General features: G+C 35.9%; 1 protein-coding gene across 10 annotated transcripts in view; it reads right to left on the bottom strand.

Annotated features, from left to right (window-relative positions):
• Nucleotides 1-20,135, bottom strand: part of PTPRM (protein tyrosine phosphatase receptor type M) — a 998,088-nt gene that overhangs the window by 465,374 nt on the left and 512,579 nt on the right. For all 10 annotated transcript variants that reach the window (XM_089670974.1, XM_089670978.1, XM_089670975.1 and 7 more), the window contains exon 8: nucleotides 11,624-11,932. In XM_089670974.1, the coding sequence (XP_089527100.1) occupies nucleotides 11,624-11,932 (309 nt within the window). The remainder of the gene's footprint in view (nucleotides 1-11,623; nucleotides 11,933-20,135) is intronic.

Here is a 20,135-nt window from a genome sequence, read left to right as displayed (position 1 = left end):
CAGAGAGCCTTTATATTAGTGCAGAACACTGTACCTTTAATTTAAATGCCCTTGGAGTCTGCTGGGGAAGAGAAATAATACTGTCAGTCAGTATGACATGCAGATGAGTGCCGTCGATCTTAGAATCACCGCACACTTCACTCATTTGGGCAGTCACGGGGCACGACGAAGAAGAAGAAGAAGAAGAATGAAAAGAAGAATGAAAAGAAGAAGAAGAAGAATGAAAAGAAGAATGAGAAGAAGAATGAAAAGAATAATGAAAAGAAGAATGAGAAGAATGAAAAGAAGAATGAAAAGAAGAAGAAGAAGAATGAAAAGAAGAATGAAAAGAAGAAGAAGAAGAATGAAAAGAAGAATGAAAAGAAGAAGAATGAAAAGAAGAATGAAAAGAAGAATGAGAAGAATGAAAAGAAGAATGAAAAGAAGAATGAGAAGAATGAAAAGAAGAATGAAAAGAAGAAGAAGAAGAATGAAAAGAAGAAGAAGAAGAATGAAAAGAAGAAGAAGAATGAAAAGAAGAAGAATGAAAAGAAGAAGAAGAATGAAAAGAAGAAGAATGAAAAGAAGAAGAAGAAGAAGAAGAATGAAAAGAAGAATGAAAAGAAGAAGAAGAAGAATGAAAAGAAGAATGAAAAGAAGAAGAAGAATGAAAAGGAGAAGAAGAAGAATGAAAAGAAGAAGAAGAAGAATGAAAAGGAGAATGAAAAGAAGAAGAAGAATGAAAAGAAGAAGAAGAAGAAGAATGAAAAGAAGAATGAAAAGAAGAAGAAGAAGAATGAAAAGAAGAAGAAGAATGAAAAGAAGAATGAAAAGAAGAAGAAGAAGAAGAATGAAAAGAAGAAGAAGAATGAAAAGAAGAAGAAGAAGGAGAAGAATGAAAAGAAGAAGAAGAAGAATGAAAAGAAGAATGAAAAGAAGAAGAAGAAGAATGAAAAGAAGAAGAAGAAGAATGAAAAGAAGAATGAAAAGAAGAAGAAGAAGAATGAAAAGAAGAAGAAGAAGAAGAATGAAAAGAAGAAGAAGAAGAATGAAAAGAAGAAGAAGAAGAATGAAAAGAAGAGGAAGAAGAATGAAAAGAAGAAGAAGAAAAATGAAAAGAAGAAGAAGAAAAAGAAGAATGAAAAGAAGAAGAAGAAGAATGAAAAGAAGAAGAAGAAGAATGAAAAGAAGAATGAAAAGAAGAAGAAGAAGAATGAAAAGAAGAAGAGAAAGAATGAAAAGAAGAAGAAGAAGAATGAAAAGAAGAATGAAAAGAAGAAGAAGAAGAATGAAAAGAAGAAGAAGAAGAATGAAAAGAAGAAGAAGAAGAATGAAAAGAAGAATGAAAAGAAGAAGAAGAAGAATGAAAAGAAGAATGAAAAGAAGAAGAAGAAGAATGAAAAGAAGAAGAGAAAGAATGAAAAGAAGAAGAAGAAGAATGAAAAGAAGAATGAAAAGAAGAAGAAGAAGAATGAAAAGAAGAATGAAAAGAAGAAGAATGAAAAGAAGAAGAAGAAGAATGAAAAGAAGAATGAAAAGAAGAAGAAGAAGAATGAAAAGAAGAAGAAGAAGAATGAAAAGAAGAATGAAAAGAAGAAGAATGAAAAGAAGAAGAGAAAGAATGAAAAGAAGAAGAAGAAGAATGAAAAGAAGAATGAAAAGAAGAAGAAGAAGAATGAAAAGAAGAAGAAGAAGAATGAAAAGAAGAAGAAGAAGAATGAAAAGAAGAATGAAAAGAAGAAGAAGAAGAATGAAAAGAAGAAGAAGAAGAATGAAAAGAAGAAGAAGAAGAAGAATGAAAAGAAGAAGAAGAAGAATGAAAAGAAGAAGAAGAAGCGGAATGAAAAGAAGAAGAAGAAGAAGAATGAAAAGAAGAAGAAGAAGAATGAAAAGAAGAATGAAAAGAAGAAGAAGAATGAAAAGAAGAAGAGAAAGAATGAAAAGAAGAAGAAGAAGAATGAAAAGAAGAATGAAAAGAAGAAGAAGAAGAATGAAAAGAAGAAGAAGAATGAAAAGAAGAAGAAGAAGAATGAAAAGAAGAAGAAGAAGAATGAAAAGAAGAATGAAGAGAAGAAGAAGAAGAATGAAAAGAAGAAGAAGAAGAATGAAAAGAAGAATGAAAAGAAGAATGAAAAGAAGAAGAAGAAGAAGAATGAAAAGAAGAAGAAGAAGAATGAAAAGAAGAATGAAAAGAAGAAGAAGAATGAAAAGAAGAAGAATGAAAAGAAGAATGAAAAGAAGAAGAAGAAGAATGAAAAGAAGAAGAAGAATGAAAAGAAGAATGAAAAGAAGAAGAAGAATGAAAAGAAGAAGAAGAAGAATGAAAAGAAGAATGAAAAGAAGAAGAATGAAAAGAAGAAGAAGAAGAATGAAAAGAAGAATGAAAAGAAGAAGAAGAAGAATGAAAAGAAGAAGAAGAAGAATGAAAAGAAGAATGAAAAGAAGAAGAAGAAGAATGAAAAGAAGAAGAAGAAGAATGAAAAGAAGAAGAATGAAAAGAAGAATGAAAAGAAGAAGAAGAAGAATGAAAAGAAGAAGAAGAAGAATGAAAAGAAGAATGAAAAGAAGAAGAAGAATGAAAAGAAGAAGAAGAAGAATGAAAAGAAGAATAAAAAGAAGAAGAAGAATGAAAAGAAGAAGAAGAAGAATGAGAAGAAGAATGAAAAGAAGAATGAAAAGAAGAAGAAGAAGAATGAAAAGAAGAAGAAGAAGAATGAAAAGAAGAAGAAGAAGAAGAATGAAAAGAAGAATGAAAAGAAGAAGAAGAAGAAGAATGAAAAGAAGAAGAAGAATGAAAAGAAGAAGAAGAAGAATGAAAAGAAGAATGAAAAGAAGAAGAATGAAAAGACGAATGAGAAGAAGAATGAAAAGAAGAATGAGAAGAAGAATGAAAAGAAGAATGAGAAGAAGAATGAGAAGAAAGAAAAGAAGAATGAAAAGAAGAAGAAGAAGAATGAAAAGAAGAAGAATGAAAAGAGGAATGAAAAGAAGAAGAATGAAAAGAAGAAGAATGAAAAGAAGAAGAAGAATGAAAAGAAGAATGAAAAGAAGAAGAATGAAAAGAAGAAGAAGAATGAAAAGAAGAATGAAAAGAAGAAGAAGAAGAATGAAAAGAAGAAGAAGAAGAATGAAAAGAAGAATGAAAAGAAGAAGAAGAAGAATGAAAAGAAGAAGAAGAAGAATGAAAAGAAGAATGAAAAGAAGAAGAAGAAGAATGAAAAGAAGAGGAAGAAGAATGAAAAGAAGAAGAAGAAGAATGAAAAGAAGAATGAAAAGAAGAATGAAAAGAAGAAGAAGAATGAAAAGAAGAATGAAAAGAAGAAGAAGAAGAATGAAAAGAAGAAGAAGCAGAATGAAAAGAAGAATGAAAAGAAGAGGAAGAAGAATGAAAAGAAGAATGAAAAGAAGAAGAAGAAGAATGAAAAGAAGAAGAAGAAGAACGAAAAGAAGAATGAAAAGAAGAAGAAGAAGAATGAAAAGAAGAAGAAGAATGAAAAGAAGAAGAAGAATGAAAAGAAGAAGAAGAAGAATGAAAAGAAGAATAAGAAGAATGAAAAGAAGAATGAAAAGAAGAAGAAGAAGAATGAAAAGAAGAAGAAGAAGAATGAAAAGAAGAATGAAAAGAAGAAGAAGAAGAATGAAAAGAAGAAGAAGAAGAAGAAGAATGAAAAGAAGAAGAAGAAGAATGAAAAGAAGAATGAAAAGAAGAAGAAGAAGAATGAAAAGAAGAAGAAGAAGAAGAATGAAAAGAAGAATAAAAAGAAGAAGAAGAAGAATGAAAAGAAGAAGAAGAATGAAAAGAAGAAGAATGAAAAGAAGAATGAAAAGAAGAAGAAGAAGAATGAAAAGAAGAAAAAGAAGAAGAATGAAAAGAAGAATGAAAAGAAGAAGAAGAATGAAAAGAAGAAGAAGAAGAATGAAAAGAAGAATGAAAAGAAGAAGAAGAATGAAAAGAAGAATAAAAAGAAGAAGAAGAAGAAGAAGAATGAAAAGAAGAAGAAGAAGAAGAATGAAAAGAAGAATGAAAAGAAGAAGAAGAAGAATGAAAAGAAGAAGAAGAATGAAAAGAAGAATGAAAAGAAGAAGAAGAAGAATGAAAAGAAGAAGAAGAAGAATGAAAAGAAGAAGAAGAATGAAAAGAAGAGGAAGAAGAATGAAAAGAAGAAGAAGAAGAATGAAAAGAAGAATGAAAAGAAGAAGAATTAAAGTACAGCAAAAAGTGTATCTGCAGAGAGCTCCGCTATTTCTGACAGTTCTCTGACAGTTCCTTCACATTTACAGCGGTTGAAACATTGTATCTATTTATTTCCGAATAAAAACATCTGTATCCTAAATGGAAACAAATAGATACAATGTTTCAACCGCTGTAAATGAACTGTCAGAACTGTTAGAAATAGCGGAGCTCTCTGCAGTGACACTTTTGCCGGCTGATCGGGAAAAATTCTCTGAGAGAAGCAGAGATGGTATTTATTGACATTCATTAAATTAGACCTATAAAATCTGCTGGTCTCATCTGAGGCCTGATGACCAACAACTTGGTCTGGATGTATAAATTGCATGAAGATGTCTGCTAATCGATTTGTCAGGAGCTTAGTATATATTTTAGTGTTGGCATTTGGCGATTTGCCCAGTTTAGGGATAGCGACAATAAGTGCTTACATCCTGAGAGAATGCCCCAGTGTCAGCTATCTGATTAAAAATTCTACACAGATGAGGTGATAGCATGCATGCATACGTTTAACAAGAAAACGTCAATTATAGTATTAGCTGCTCATCCTCAAACTACATTATTCACAGAGAAAATACCCCCTTGTGCTTTAATGTAGCTTGAAATATGCCACATATACGTTAATTAGAGATGAGCGAATTATTCAAAAATTAGATTCGGCTGATTCGCCGAATTTGCGGGAGAAATTCGATTCGATGCGAATTTATTCGCCACGAATTTAACTTATTAAAAGGGTTTCTAGGCTTCAGAGAGCCTTTATATTAGTGCAGAACACTGTACCTTTAATTTAAATGCCTTTGGAGTCTGCTGGGGAAGAGAAATAATACTGTCAGTCAGTATGACATGCAGATGAGTGCCGTCGATCTTAGAATCACCGCACACTTCACTCATTTGGGCAGTCACGGGGCACGACGAAGAAGAAGAAGAAGAAGAATGAAAAGAAGAATGAAAAGAAGAAGAAGAAGAATGAAAAGAAGAAGAAGAATGAAAAGAAGAATGAAAAGAAGAAGAAGAAGAATGAAAAGAAGAATGAGAAGAAGAATGAAAAGAAGAATGAGAAGAATGAAAAGAAGAATGAAAAGAAGAAGAAGAAGAATGAAAAGAAGAATGAAAAGAAGAAGAATGAAAAGAAGAATGAAAAGAAGAATGAGAAGAATGAAAAGAAGAATGAAAAGAAGAATGAGAAGAATGAAAAGAAGAATGAAAAGAAGAAGAAGAAGAATGAAAAGAAGAAGAAGAAGAATGAAAAGAAGAATGAAAAGAAGAATGAAAAGAAGAATGAAAAGAAGAAGAAGAAGAATGAAAAGAAGAAGAAGGAAAAGAAAAATGAAAAGAAGAAGAAGAAGAATGAAAAGAAGAAGAAGAAGAATGAAAAGAAGAATGAAAAGAAGAAGAAGAATGAAAAGAAGAAGAAGAAGAATGAAAAGAAGAAGAAGAATGAAAAGAAGAAGAAGAAGAATGAAAAGAATAAAAAGAAGAAGAAGAATGAAAAGAAGAAGAAGAATGAAAAGAAGAATGAAAAGAAGAAGAAGAAGAATGAAAAGAAGAAAAAGAATTAAAAGAAGAAGAAGGAGAATGAAAAGAAGAAGAAGAATGAAAAGAAGAAGAAGAAGAATGAAAAGAAGAATGAAAAGAAGAAGAAGAATGAAAAGAAGAAGAAGAATGAAAAGAAGAAGAAGAAGAATGAAAAGAAGAAGAAGAAGAATGAAAAGAAGAATGAAAAGAAGAAGAATGAAAAGAAGAAAGAGAAGAAGAATGAGAAGAAGAATGAGAAGAAAGAAAGAATGAAAAGAAGAAGAAGAAGAATGAAAAGAAGAAGAATGAAAAGAAGAATGAAAAGAAGAAGAAGAAGAATGAAAAGAAGAAGAAGAATGAAAAGAAGAATGAAAAGAAGAAGAAGAAGAATGAAAAGAAGAAGAAGAAGAATGAAAAGAAGAATGAAAAGAAGAAGAAGAAGAAGAATGAAAAGAAGAAGAAGAAGAATGAAAAGAAGAATGAAAAGAAGAAGAAGAATGAAAAGAAGAGAAAGAAGAATGAAAAGAAGAAGAAGAAGAAGAATGAAAAGAAGAAGAAGAAGAAGAAGAAGAAGAATGAAAAGAAGAATGAAAAGAAGAAGAAGAAGAATGAAAAGAAGAAGAATGAAAAGAAGAAGAAGCAGAATGAAAAGAAGAATGAAAAGAAGAAGAAGAAGAATGAAAAGAAGAATGAAAAGAAGAATGAAAAGAAGAAGAAGAAGAATGAAAAGAAGAAGAAGAAGAACGAAAAGAAGAATGAAAAGAAGAAGAAGAATGAAAAGAAGAAGAAGAAGAATGAAAAGAAGAAGAAGAAGAATGAAAAGAAGAATGAAAAGAAGAAGAAGAAGAATGAAAAGAAGAAGAAGAAGAATGAAAAGAAGAATGAAAAGAAGAAGAAGAAGAATGAAAAGAAGAAGAAGAAGAATGAAAAGAAGAAGAAGAAGAATGAAAAGAAGAATGAAAAGAAGAAGAAGAAGAATGAAAAGAAGAAGAAGAAGAATGAAAAGAAGAATGAAAAGAAGAAGAAGAATGAAAAGAAGAAGAAGAATGAAAAGAAGAATAAAAAGAAGAAGAAGAAGAATGAAAAGAAGAAGAAGAAGAATGAAAAGAAGAAGAATGAAAAGAAGAAGAATGAAAAGAAGAATGAAAAGAAGAAGAAGAAGAATGAAAAGAAGAATAAAAAGAAGAAGAAGAAGAATGAAAAGAAGAATAAAAAGAAGAAGAAGAATGAAAAGAAGAAGAAGAAGAATGAAAAGAAGAATGAAAAGAAGAAGAAGAAGAATGAAAAGAAGAAGAATGAAAAGAAGAAGAAGAATGAAAAGAAGAAGAGAATGAAAAGAAGAAGAAGAATGAAAAGAAGAAGAAGAAGAATGAAAAGAAGAATGAAAAGAAGAAGAAGAATGAAAAGAAGAAGAAGGAGAATGAAAAGAAGAATGAAAAGGAGAAGAAGAATGAAAAGAAGAAGAATTAAAGTACAGCAAAAAGTGTATCTGCAGAGAGCTCCGCTATTTCTGACAGTTCTCTGACAGTTCCTTCACATTTACAGCGGTTGAAACATTGTATCTATTTATTTCCGAATAAAAACATCTGTATCCTAAATGGAAACAAATAGATACAATGTTTCAACCGCTGTAAATGAACTGTCAGAACTGTTAGAAATAGCGGAGCTCTCTGCAGTGACACTTTTGCCGGCTGATCGGGAAAAATTCAATTCGTGCACCCGAAGTTTGCTAAAATTCGGATTCGATGCGAATCAAATTTTTCCTGATATTCGAAACGAATTCCACTTCGCCAGGTTCGATTCGCTCATCTCTAACGTTAATGTCAAAAGGAATATACTTTATTATATAAAAAAACTTTAAAATCATCGTGTATATATACTAAAACCCATATTGTGGCTCTGACAGGGTCATTGAACATAATCCCCTATATTAGAATAACAGAAGCACAAATCAAAGGAATACATATAATAGCCCCACCAGGTTTTAATCATTCTAATCCAAAATCTTCTTCAGTGGGCATTATAAAGAGGGAGACAAAGCATTAGCTTAACAGACACTTGCCCGTCAGAGCATCCTTAAAAGCAATGATGTTCACCATGGCCTCCTGGGCCAAGGTCGATGAGGGTATATCAACTGCGGGTACATGAGTGGTTACATGGACATGGCTCAATGGCTGAAAGTCCTTAAGCATAAACCTAATCGTTTGCTAAGGAGAAGTAAAAATGGAGCCAGGAGCCTACCCTCAATTTTATATGTTTTGTAATATTCACTATCGAACCCATTGGACTCTGGGGCTTTATGAAAAGGTAATCCCATAATTGTTTTTTTTAATCTCTGATTCTGAAAATGGCATGGAGCCAGTAGAGAGTTGGTCAGGAAGCACTGTCAACAGACTTATGGAGTCTAGAAACCACTGAAAGTGCATTGTAGTGGGAAGTGGTTCTGAAATATTATCTCGTAAATTTGATATTTTAGGTAAAATTTACTAAAATGATTAGCAATGTCATGAGAGTTACTATCCTTACTTCATTATCTGCTTTGTTTCTTTGAGAATATAAGTTTAGTTGGAATCTCTTTATAAGGTAGCTATACAAATTTTGGACATAAGAGCTTGGTTTGGTGTCTCAAATACTCAAAGCTCAGATTCATTTTGGTTGTTGAACTGAGATTTGTGGCATTGCTCAAGGACGCAGATTTTATTCATAAACTGAAAAGCTATTCTCATGTGCTGCTTTTTCTCATGGGTGCTCAGCTTAATGAACATTTCCCTGAAGTAAGATCAGTGTGTATTTCAAGTCACATTATCATCTGACACTGAGCCATAGATTGATAGGATTTAGAATGAATATTCTTAGGAAAGGTCTTAGGAAAATTCATACAAAAATTCACAAAAAATTCTCAGAACATTTGTTTTGTTTGTCGCTCGAAAGATTTTGTTTGCTTTTACCATTTGATTTTGAAATGATTGGACTTTACTGAGAGAAAACTGCAGATACTGTTAAAAATTTGTTTGTTTGAGGAAAATTTTCCATCCTGCTCCTTTGAATTTTCCCGTCACTTTTGTTCATAATCAAACATCGATTTGATTTACTACCGATTAAGAAAACGAACAAATCTTCTTATAACCTTTTCCCAAGAATTTTTGTTTTAAATTCTACCAATCTAGCCAGCTTTAGTTCTATCTCAGATGTGATCAGTTCCCACTAAGTCATGTTGTTGAAGAGTGATGAATTTAATCTCCACACCACAGGTAAAGGAGAATTAGATATCAGCAATCAGTTAGTCCAGAAACTTGTATTGGGGATTTTTCTGCGGCAGCTTGATAGAAGTAGTAAAAGCCAGGCCCCAGTTGTGGAGCTGCTTTAATCCATTTTTTGAAGTAAAAACAGGAATAATCTGATTTGGGAGGACATTTTAATTTTTTTTAGGGAAGTCCCAACTATAGGGTATTTTGGTTTTGCAGAATCTTGGTGATCGGAACAAATTTCCATCTTTTTGTGAGCTGTACTGGCTGAGCTGTCCATAAATAGAAAAAAGTTGAGTATTTGGGTCAGGTAATAGGTTCAGGGTTCTGACTGCTGAGCCCTGTTAATTTTGAAGTCTTGTGGAAGTTTCATGGGAAGCAATGACTTCAAAAGTTTCTAGAGAGAAGGTATGAGCTCATTAGGGGTCAGGAATTCCCCTGAATTTCATGTTGTTAATTCAGGACCTCTCTTGCAAATGTCATCTTTGAGTTGTTGAAGCTCTGCAGATTGGTCATTGCAAGCATCCACTAGCTCAGTGGTCTCTAAACATTTTGTTTCATCTGTCCCTGTACATATATAACCTCTTGGATGTGTGATTACATGTGTATAGCAGAAATATGCTGCTTCTTGACACTGAACAGCCTTTCGCAGCCATATGAAATATAGGTAAGTTCCTTAGTTTTTTTTCCAGTTTTTTAATTCTTTATTTTTTACAATGTATTTATTTAACAGTAGTGAAGGCGTTTGGGTTTTAACAGACCCCCGATATTTCACTTTTCTGATCAATTTTCTCTTTTACACTCACTGATGAATAGGAAATGCTGTACGGAGTGCTTCCTGTTGATTCTCAAACTAAACTGATAGACATGTGACTCATGTTTGCTATCTGTCCAGTTATGAATATACACAGGAGTGATTGGTACTGATCACTTAATGCATTCATGCTACAACATGAGGGGTCAATAAATATAAGAGACATGTTTCATGACACCTGTGATCTTCCTCCTGCAGGATCCAATCCCCCTCCTGCTGTGCAGCCACAATCTACTCCTTTCTGTGTCCAGCTGAGGAACCACTGTCACTGATTTTACAGGCAAGGAGAGAGCAGCAGGTATCAGAGGGCACACAGCACACATGGATGGGAAGCAGATTGAGATCACACCGTGGAAGGATAAGTGACAGGCAGGGAAGACACAGAAGTAAGCAGCAAAAGGTTACAACATCGAACTGACAGACAGTTATTTGTGGAAAGTGGTCTATTTTGATGCTTAAAATGTATATTTATTTTTTTAGGTAAAGTAGGGAAGGGTTAAAACCCCTATGAGGATATTTTTTGCTGTTTGTGTCTTGCCGGGTAGCTTTCTTCCAACTACCTATCCCAGTGATTCATCAGGAAATAAGAGGACATCTCTCCAAAGATTTTCCCTCTCTTCTTGCTCTAGTGCAGTGTTTTTCAACTCCAGTCCTCATGGACCCCCAACAGGTCATGTTTTCAGGATTTCCATTATTTTGCACAGGTGATTTGATCAGTTTCACTGCCTTAGTAATTACCACAGCTGTTTCATCTGAGGGAAATCCTGAAAACATGACCTGTTGGGGGTCCATGAGGACTGGAGTTGAGAAACACTGCTCTAGTGAAAGCTTTAAAGTTTTGGATTTGCCATCACATCTTGTCTCGGTGACAATGATCACTGGACAAAAAAAGGGGCACATTTCATCAACAGGCAGACAGAAATAAAAATATGACCGGGGTTCTAACCTTTCCAAAACCCCATCCCATATTCAAAACACAGAAAAATGCCTTTTACGCTTTAATGTTCAAGTGTATGTCAAAGAAAACATTGCCCTCCCCCCCACCCTCCACCTACTACATGTTAGGTTTTAAATATTGATACATAGTTTTTTTTTTTAAGCAGAACTTCACTCTATTAATCAACACTGACTGACACTGATTTTTAATCCTTATGCTTCTTTTATCCTAAATGCATACAGTAGCAAAGTAAATCATATTTATTTGTTTTAAAGTTTTATTTTACATTTCTTCAGTTACTTCCTGGTTTCCAGGCTTAGGCAAATGATGTCATACATACCGAAAGTCTTCAGGAGGGGAGATGGAGAGGAGAGGTTCTCTCAGCTAAGCACACCTTCCTGCCTGCATACCTGAGCTAAGGGCAGATAGATTAAGGGAAATGAATGCTACATGAATTACTGTCCTTACTCAAGATGTGGCTAGAAATGTTAGAGTGTTTTCCAAAGTGATTTCTCACCAACATCAAAGCACAGAGAAATGGATTGATGGATGAACCTGCTATGAATATTAAAAATGAATTAAATAGAGTTTTTGGTTTGAGGTGCTCAGATGCAGTTTAGTTGCGCTTTCATATATGCGCATACAGTAAGTGCATTCAGTCTCAAGAATTCTGCCACTATATGAAACAGAGGGTAACACTAAGAACTAAGATCCTCCTATCTCCAGTATATTTATACAAGACCCTGTATGCATTGGAATGAATAGACAGAATAAGGATAGCAGGAACCATAAGGCAAACCCCATTGAATAACCTTCTGAGAAAGGTGCAAGCTGCAATATGATTTTTGCCATGCCTGATAGCAAGAAAGGACCTCCATTCAATTATTCCATCTATGAGAACTTACCATCTTCATCAGTCTGTACTATGAGTTCTTGACTTTCTTTCTTTCCCTCTGGATTCATAAGCACCAGCTTGACACTGACATTTGTGAATGGAGTCAGACTAGTGATGGTGTGTTGGGGGTGGGAGCTGTCTGTATCCCAGCTCACTTCCTCTCTGACTTGTTCCTGTCCTCCAACCTGGTATCTGTACAGAATAGTCAGATTGTAACTGTGACAACGTGTCACATTATATCCAAATGGCTCCCAGCGAATGGTTATTTGTCTGGACTGTATGTCAACCACTTGCAGTTTCCGTGGACCGTGCATAGGATCTATGGAGAAATGGAACAAAGGCACATAGTTTAAGCTTTGAATTATGGTTTCATGAAAAGTAGGCACCATACATAATCGCATAGATACATAAAAGGTTGCATTGCTGGTTCTGAAGTAAAAGCATAATGATTGTTATATTACCAGATGTTAACTGCAATGTATTTGATACATTGAAGAATATTATTGATGATGCAATTTAAGAATTAGTCAACAAACATTAACTCTTTAACTTAAAACAAGACCGCATTCACAATTAAACTGAGTATCCCTGGTTGTTTTCAGACATTTTTTGGGCATGATTTCCTTTTAAAACCTACTGGGGAAAAAAATGCACAACTCTTCCCCAAAATAAGCTTTTTTGAGCAACAAGCTTCTAAGCTTCAAGCAACTCTATGCTCAGGTGTGAATGGATACCATTCAATATGATGGAAATCTGTGTATTGAGCGTTAAATTTCTCCAAATGAAGCTTCAAATCACATTTCAAATTGCATAGGTGTGAACCTGTTCAAAGTAGGTATTATCATTATTCCGAAGGTAACAAATCAGATTAAAGCCATACTAAACCCATAAACAAAAATGTAATATATTGCAATGGCCAGTAAGTCTGTTTCTTTCAACTTCAACAGACCAAGCTGTCCATCAAAAGTGGCAGTTTGAGGTAGAGACTAAATGTTTACCACTAACAGCAGTGCTTTTTATTCATTTATAGTTAAAATCTTTATCTCCCCCCCCCTCCATAAAACTATTGCTGTAATTGCTTAAATAAACATCCAGATATAGGCATTTGTATATAGTTACAATGGCTTTGACCAATGTAACTATGCAAATACTATACCTGGCTGATCCCCCTCGAAGGTGGAAATCACTGCAATAGGCACTGCTGCTACAATAACCTTCACTAGCTTCCAGCATCCAGTATCGTGTGGCTACCTTGCTGTATTGTGAACACAGGAGGTCGCCTGCTCGGCACAGGCACCATTTAGAGATCACTTTGCATTTTCTCAATGAATGCAAAGAGTTTACTGACTGAATGGGGTGGAGAGGTGAGGCAGTGACACCTCACAGAATGAGAAATTAAAGGCAAAGGGGCGTATTCTAAGAGTAGCCACATATACACTTGCAAATAAAAAAGCAGATGAAATCTCCTCACCTGATAAATAGGCTGTCACTACACTTATGTGTAATCAGAGAAAGTTTTGCATCTAATGAGAAAGTGCTGCATGTTCCCTGAATGGTGTCAGTACCAAGCATGTGACCTCCTATGCTCAGCACAGGACTAAGAAGCTAGTGTATAGTAGCTATGTCTACTATGGTGATTTCCAGCTTCTTGAAGGATTGGCTAGGTATAGTATAGGCATAATTACACTAGTCCAAGCTTGACCAATGTAACTATGTAAAAATATCCGTTCCTGGAATTCATCTTTTTTTTTTTTTTTTTTTTAACAATCAGGAGTGCTTTATTGAAGGAAAACAAGATACAGCATACTGAAAAGGAAATAAAATTGTTGACATGGCACATGTACATGTAGGTACAATATCAAAAATAAATCCAGCATCTTCATATAAATACAGACAAGATGTACTACAATATCCATAGGTCTGATCACAGAGAACAAAATATGAAGTTAGTACTGGGGGGAGTGGGGGAAAGGAAAGGGACAGGGAAGCGGGGGGGGGGGGGGGGGGTTAGAGAAATAGGTCAAGCATAGGAGGACATGGGCACTAAGGGAAGGGATACATGACGGACATCAGGGAGAAATAGAGTGCTTAGACACACCAATATAACCTCCGGTTGGATAAGGAAGGACCTGACTGGACTCTTGGGACGTCTATTGGGACGTGCGCAGACACCAAACCTTGTTATACTTCCAGGTAAAACCACATCATATGTCAGCTTGTACAAGAGCAGAGCAGCATTAATCATGATTTCCCAGGATGACATATCTGGGGGGTAGGGCAGTAGATGTCCATTCATCAGGAATCCCCAGATGGGCCATTTCAAGGGATTTAGGGATTGACAGCTGAAGCCTAAGTGTAATAAGATCTAAAACTTCAGACCAAAAACCATTAACCCTACGACATTCCCAAAACATATGAAAATAAGAACCTAGATGTATCTGGCATCGAGGGCAATGTGGGTCTCTGTCTAGATACATTTTATGAAGTCTCCAAGGGGTATAATATATGCAATGTAAGAATTTGCTCTGTATCAGTTTATCTCTAGAGGAGACCACCAGTTTAGAACATTGCTTAAGACAGTCCCCCCAATCTTCCCTGTCCAGAGAAGGAAAGCCTCCTTCCCAAAGCTCCCACAAACATTCAAGTTTGGAAGAGTCAGTGATCAGAAAGATCCTATAGAGAGCAGATAGTGGCTTATCAAGAGTACCCTGAAACAAGAGTTCCTCCACAGGATCCATCTGAAGGAGAGACTTGGTAGGAAATTGCGGAGTTCATCTTTAATGCAAATGTTCTAATGCAAAATGTCCAAACACAAAGATCTATTTCGATTAGCGGTATGAACAACACAATGCCATATACAGAGATGTGAAGTGAAAACTTTGTTGACTTTTAATCTTTTTTAAAACAGTAAAAATTTTACAGAGATTCTAACCCTTCCCTTCTCCATCCAAAATGTAAAAAAAAAAATGTGGGATTTACATACACTTGAAATGAATTTTCTACAAGAAAGAGCAATAACTCAAACTTATCACAAAATACCTATAACTGTATGTTGTGAGGTAGTGTCAGAGAAATAAATAGCTTCACAAGAGAAAGTTAACTTTCTATAGATGGCGACGGTGCTGTGAGGAATACAATTCTATCTCCTTTAACTTTTCTTAAAGGTTACAAAGCTGTTTTTAGTGTGCCCCAGTTTACCTGATAAAGTAGCAGTGTCTCCCACAGAATTATCGCCATTTATGATCGGTCCCACTAGCATGAATCATGAGGTCAGCCGAGTCACTCTAGGTTCGCTGATTCATGAGGAGAGAGTTAGATTGCTTCCTTGCCGAGTGCAATGTTTGTCACGTCTGAAGTTTAGTCAGGTAATGCCTATCAATTCCCCTGACTGCGCCTATAGCACTCGACATACACCAGTGCTCTTCTCCTGCCAGCGTACGCTGGATATCAAGCAATGAAGTCTGACAGGTGCAGCTCTGACCTGAGGGAGTAACTGGCCCATATTTAGCCTGTGGCACTTCTGAATCCTATTTAATCAGTGATTCTCGCTTCTTGTTCACTTGCTGTATGCTTCAGGAACTGACTGATAGAATCAATTTCCATTGCTGGTAGAATTCATAGTTCATTCCTTTTGAATTTAGTGTTTAGCTCCTATTACAGTCATGACACTTTTTCCCCTGAAACTCAATTTCAGTTTCTCTGAGACATTTAAGGTGTAATTTGAGGATACTGCCAATGATTATCAAAACCTGGCTCAGGAATAAAAGACCCTGTTGCAGGCCCTCCGATCCTCTTTACTTTGTGTACTGAGAAATATATATGCAAACTAGAGACATTTTGCATTTTTGCTTTCCTCGTGTACTTGAAATCTTTAATTCAGTTCCAGAACAAAGATTTAATGACAGGGACTTGGCCATTGCCCTTTCTTTGATAATGACCAAATGGTTAATGACTTGCTTCCTTTCAAAACAAACCTGGACAGTCATCTTTCCAAAGTTGAACTGGCTGGCCGCTGTGCCTCCCTACTGAAAGCCTTTATTTTCTGTGTGGTCCACCAAATGGATGTAATTATATACAAATGAGCGCATTTATAAGGCCTGGCAATGTTACTTACTACACAACGCTGCCATACAACATAATAATGTAGGCATCAGTCACCACATGTCATGCAGCCAGTATAATATACTAAGCAGATAGCTGCTCACAGAATCCTAACTAACAAAGCAATTGTTTCACAAAGCAATTGATCATGAGGGAGAATAAGAGAGGTGATGGCAAAATAATTTATTAAATCCTGTGACAGCTGCAGAAGTTTAAAGTGAACCCGTACTCCATTTTAAACTTTTGAATAAACTTCTGCCAAACAGCAGACACCACAGGGTTCTTGCTATTACCTTTATTAGCCAGAAAGTCTCTTATCTGCCCATCACTGATTTGTTTTTTCTTTGTTACTGGTGTGTTACTTGACTGCTGAGAAGAAAACGCCTAAAGCCATTGCTATTTTTAGTTCAATTTCATTTTACAAGTTTTCACAACAAAAGCATACAAAAAACAAATCAACAGTGTACAGTTGCCTTGTAACAACTTTGGATCCGCATACAGAATCTGAGGTTTTACATACAATGGAGAAAGAGAAGTATGTGTGGACCAGTAATTACAGAAAAAAAACATTATGAAAAGTGTTAAGAAGTCGGGTAAAGAATAACTGGTCCTAAGTATCTCCATAAAATCATCCCAAAAATTAGACTGAATCCAGTCTGGGAATTTAAAGGTGGTAAAAAGGTCAATAAGCTTCGAGACAGACAAATAATAGAATATGGTTCATAGTAAGTACCAGAAAAAGATAAGGAAGAAAAAAAAAGGAGGTGGAAGAGGGTAAGAAAAAAGAAAAGAGACGGTAAGGGTAGACAAGAAGGTATAGGGGTACGTATACTCAAAGTACCTATACTGCAAGTAGCCCAGGTAATAACAGATGCTCCAGATCCATAATAGTATCTAGTTCTGGAGCCTATTCAATTGTGGTTGGAATCCGTAAGGATCTCCAATAATAGGGAATGACAGATCCCACTGCTGTCAAAAAATTACGGAGAACATCTTATTTAGTTGCTTTAATCTTCGAGACAGACATTTAATAGAAAATGGATCATAATAAGTACCAGAAAAGGAAAAGGAAGAAAAAAAGAGGGTAGAAGAGGGTAAGAAAAAAGAAAACAAAAGGAGAGGGAAAGGGCAGACCAGAAGGTATTGGGGTACCTATACTTCAAGTACCTATACTCTAAGTGGCCCAGGTTATAGCAGATGCTCCAGATCCATAATAGTATCCAGTTCTGGAGCCCATTCAATTGTGGTTGGATTCTGTAAGGATCTTCAATAACAGGGAATGACAGCTCCCACTGCTGTCAAAAATGACAGAGAATATCTTGTTTAGCTGATTTAATAGATCTGGGTATCATGTATAAAATAAGTATTTGAGGGCTGGGTGGTATATGAGTACCTGTCACCTTATGATAAATAAACAGTGCAGCCTCACAGAGTCCTTTTATGAGAGGACACTTGGCATCTCCAGCAAACATTTGGGAGAGAAAGACAGAAACAGTGAAGAATATTCGGGCATCTTGCCACAATGACATGAGGACAGAAATAAGTTGAGAAGTGCAAGGCCATAGCTTTAATATTTTTCAACTTAACCTGTACCAATCAAAGATATACAGTGAACACACCATAATAATAACCTGGAATGATAAGGAGCTTGTCCTTACCCTGAGTGCTGGCCAGGCATTTGATTTGCACCCAAAATCCACTTGAGGGCAGAAATCATTAAATGATCTTTAACTGTGATGACCATCTTCATAAAGTAGGAGGGTGGCCAACGCTTCTGAGGGCTGAAGGTTTTCAGGTCTGTGATGTTTTAGGACTATGTGTGTTGACCTAAGTGTTTCCGCCTTAGATAAACACAGGTAACCATAATGCACATAAAAAAATAATTGCTTTCTATATGCCCTGTTCACAACACTGCTGTTATGTGTGGTTCAGTGCAGGGTCAGACTTACAGCTGCCCACATGATACAGTGCTGGGTTTTACCATTTCACCCAAATGTCAAATGTCATAGTAGTCAATCATGAATGCACTACTTCAAACTTTGCATGTTCGATACCGCCCACTCTAAGGAGCCATATTTCCATCAGGCAAGGCTTCCTTTCACTAAAGGCCCCAGGGGCCTTCATTTTCTAGCCTAATGGTCAAGCTCCAACTGCCCTTCCTCTGCCAAATGAAAGTGCCCTTACTAACCATTGAGGATGTATCACTGGAAAGAGGTTTGGCAGCTGGCATTACCTAGTTATTAAGTAATAAATATAAGGCTCCATGTACAAACTGAAACTATATCAGAAAGGAGCACAGACGGGGCTTTTCTGGCTAAAAGGTAATAGAAGGCAAAAAATCTAGCTAGTATCAATTGCAGGAGCATTTAAAGGATGATTTATCCTTTAAATAACACCCTCCAGCACTTAACCCCAAATATTTACATGTCCCTGCACCTCACAGATCTTCACTGTGTACCCAATGGGAACATGCTCAGTATTATCCCCATCCATTTTTCGGTAAGGCTGTCTTCCATATGTGCTCACAGTCTATCCTGCACACTGCTTGTGAACTGCAAATATACAAACTCTCTATATACAACCTCCTCAATTTATCTGCACCAATAACTCCACTCCAGCTGTGCATATCTGAGCAGGACAACTGAAGCCCACTTCTTGTCTTCATCCTCACTGGGATGAAATCCTCTTCTCTCCACAACTTGTACAGTATATACAGTAGCCATATTCCAGGTGTCTCTAGTCTCAGAATATGGCTCTATATAATCCTGAGCTAAATTGCTGCTTTAAAATGTCTGAATGTTTTTACAGACGGCCCTACTTGGAATAAATAGGAAGTTACTAGGGTCATCTGATAGAATGGCTCAATTCAGAATTGCTCAGTGGCATCACTGGGCTCACGCTGGGATAGCATATTGACTGAGAGCAAGAGAGGAGAAATCTCCCAAAAAGGAAAAATAAAATAGCCAGACAAAATAAAAAGTATTTGCTGAAGCTGGGCTTTAAATGACTTACGGACTATAATATTTTCATACTATTCCCCACTTCACAGCCTATGGGAAAATTGTACCATATTCTGTGCACAGCATTAGGTACAAAGGGATCCCTTTAGTATGGAAGGCATTAAAGATATATAAATGTAAAACCACAACCAAACTCCGGCAGGTGTGTCCTTTGCAGAAAAACTATTTGCCTTTATCGATAAAGAATTGTAAAAACTCCCTTTTCAAACATCTCTTGATGTCAGCTAAGACATGTATACTGGCAATGTGGAAATAAAAACATACTGCCAACTAAACTTCAATAATACGGCAGAACTGAAATCCAGCAAATGGAGAACATTGTCATACAGTATCTCTGAGAAATCAGAAAAGAAAAGTTTTCGCATTTGGATACCCTGGTTCCTTTTTAAAGATACCATGACCCCGACTCAACCAAAACACCACATATACCAGGACTCATAACTCCTGGAAATGATCTCAACTCCATCTGACCCCCCCCCATGAACCCCACCCCATCTGACCCCTCCCACCCTTTTCCCTCTTTCCCCAACGTACCCCTCATTTGGTGGTCCCTAATACTAGTCTCCCAATTCCTACCTCTATTCTCTCCCCCCTCCCAAAACCCCAGAATTTCCAGCCCTCTTGATAAAAGAAATACAAGAAGAACAGTTGCAACATAGGTCATTGATTTTTGTTACCAACATGACTATATTTATAGCACTATACACATGAGTATCTATTCCAAGAAACAAAGTGGCTCAATGACTACAGACCAGGGTTGCCAACCTCCCGCAACTTTTTTACTGACAGAACATGGAAAATTTACTGGCAGAGCACACTTTCTACTGATAACCTGAAAAAATTAGAGAACTCTTATTAGAAACGAAATCAATCAATATTTAAACAGTATAAACAGAATCTGTACACAGTGAGAATACCCATAACAGGTAATTGGCTTGGTTTATATTTAAAAAGTCAACACAGCATTACAAATTATCAGCCACACTGCTGGGATACAGTTGTAAAACAAGTTCTGTTATGCATGCCAAACAGAGCAATAGGTATGACCAGACTGCATATAATAGTGGGGGTGGCCTAAAAGAGGATGATGAATAGAACTGCTCCCTGACCACCTACCTCTAAATCCGAGGTTAACAACCAGTAGATCATGATCTACCAGTAGATCTTGGCCAGGTGACTGGTAGATCTTGGTCTGGGCTAGATGACACGGCGTCCCAGAGCATCAAACAGAGTGCAATGCAGAGAAACTACTTGTAAAAATGGAGCTGTAGAAGGGAGCAAGAGCCACATAAGTTGAAGTCTCCAATGTATTGCTGCTCCTATGCCCTGTCATGGTTGGTGGGTGTAGCATCAGCCAAGCATTACCCATTCAAGTGAATGAGGCCGCTCTTCAATTGCCCT

The sequence above is a fragment of the Staurois parvus genome, unplaced genomic scaffold (assembly GCF_062004578.1).
Source record: "Staurois parvus isolate SC_StPar_1 unplaced genomic scaffold, SC_StPar_1.0 ptg000097l, whole genome shotgun sequence".
NCBI classification, from domain to species: Eukaryota; Metazoa; Chordata; class Amphibia; order Anura; family Ranidae; genus Staurois; species Staurois parvus.
Note: the sequence above shows the minus strand (reverse complement) of the source record. Positions and strands in the feature narration are given on the sequence as shown.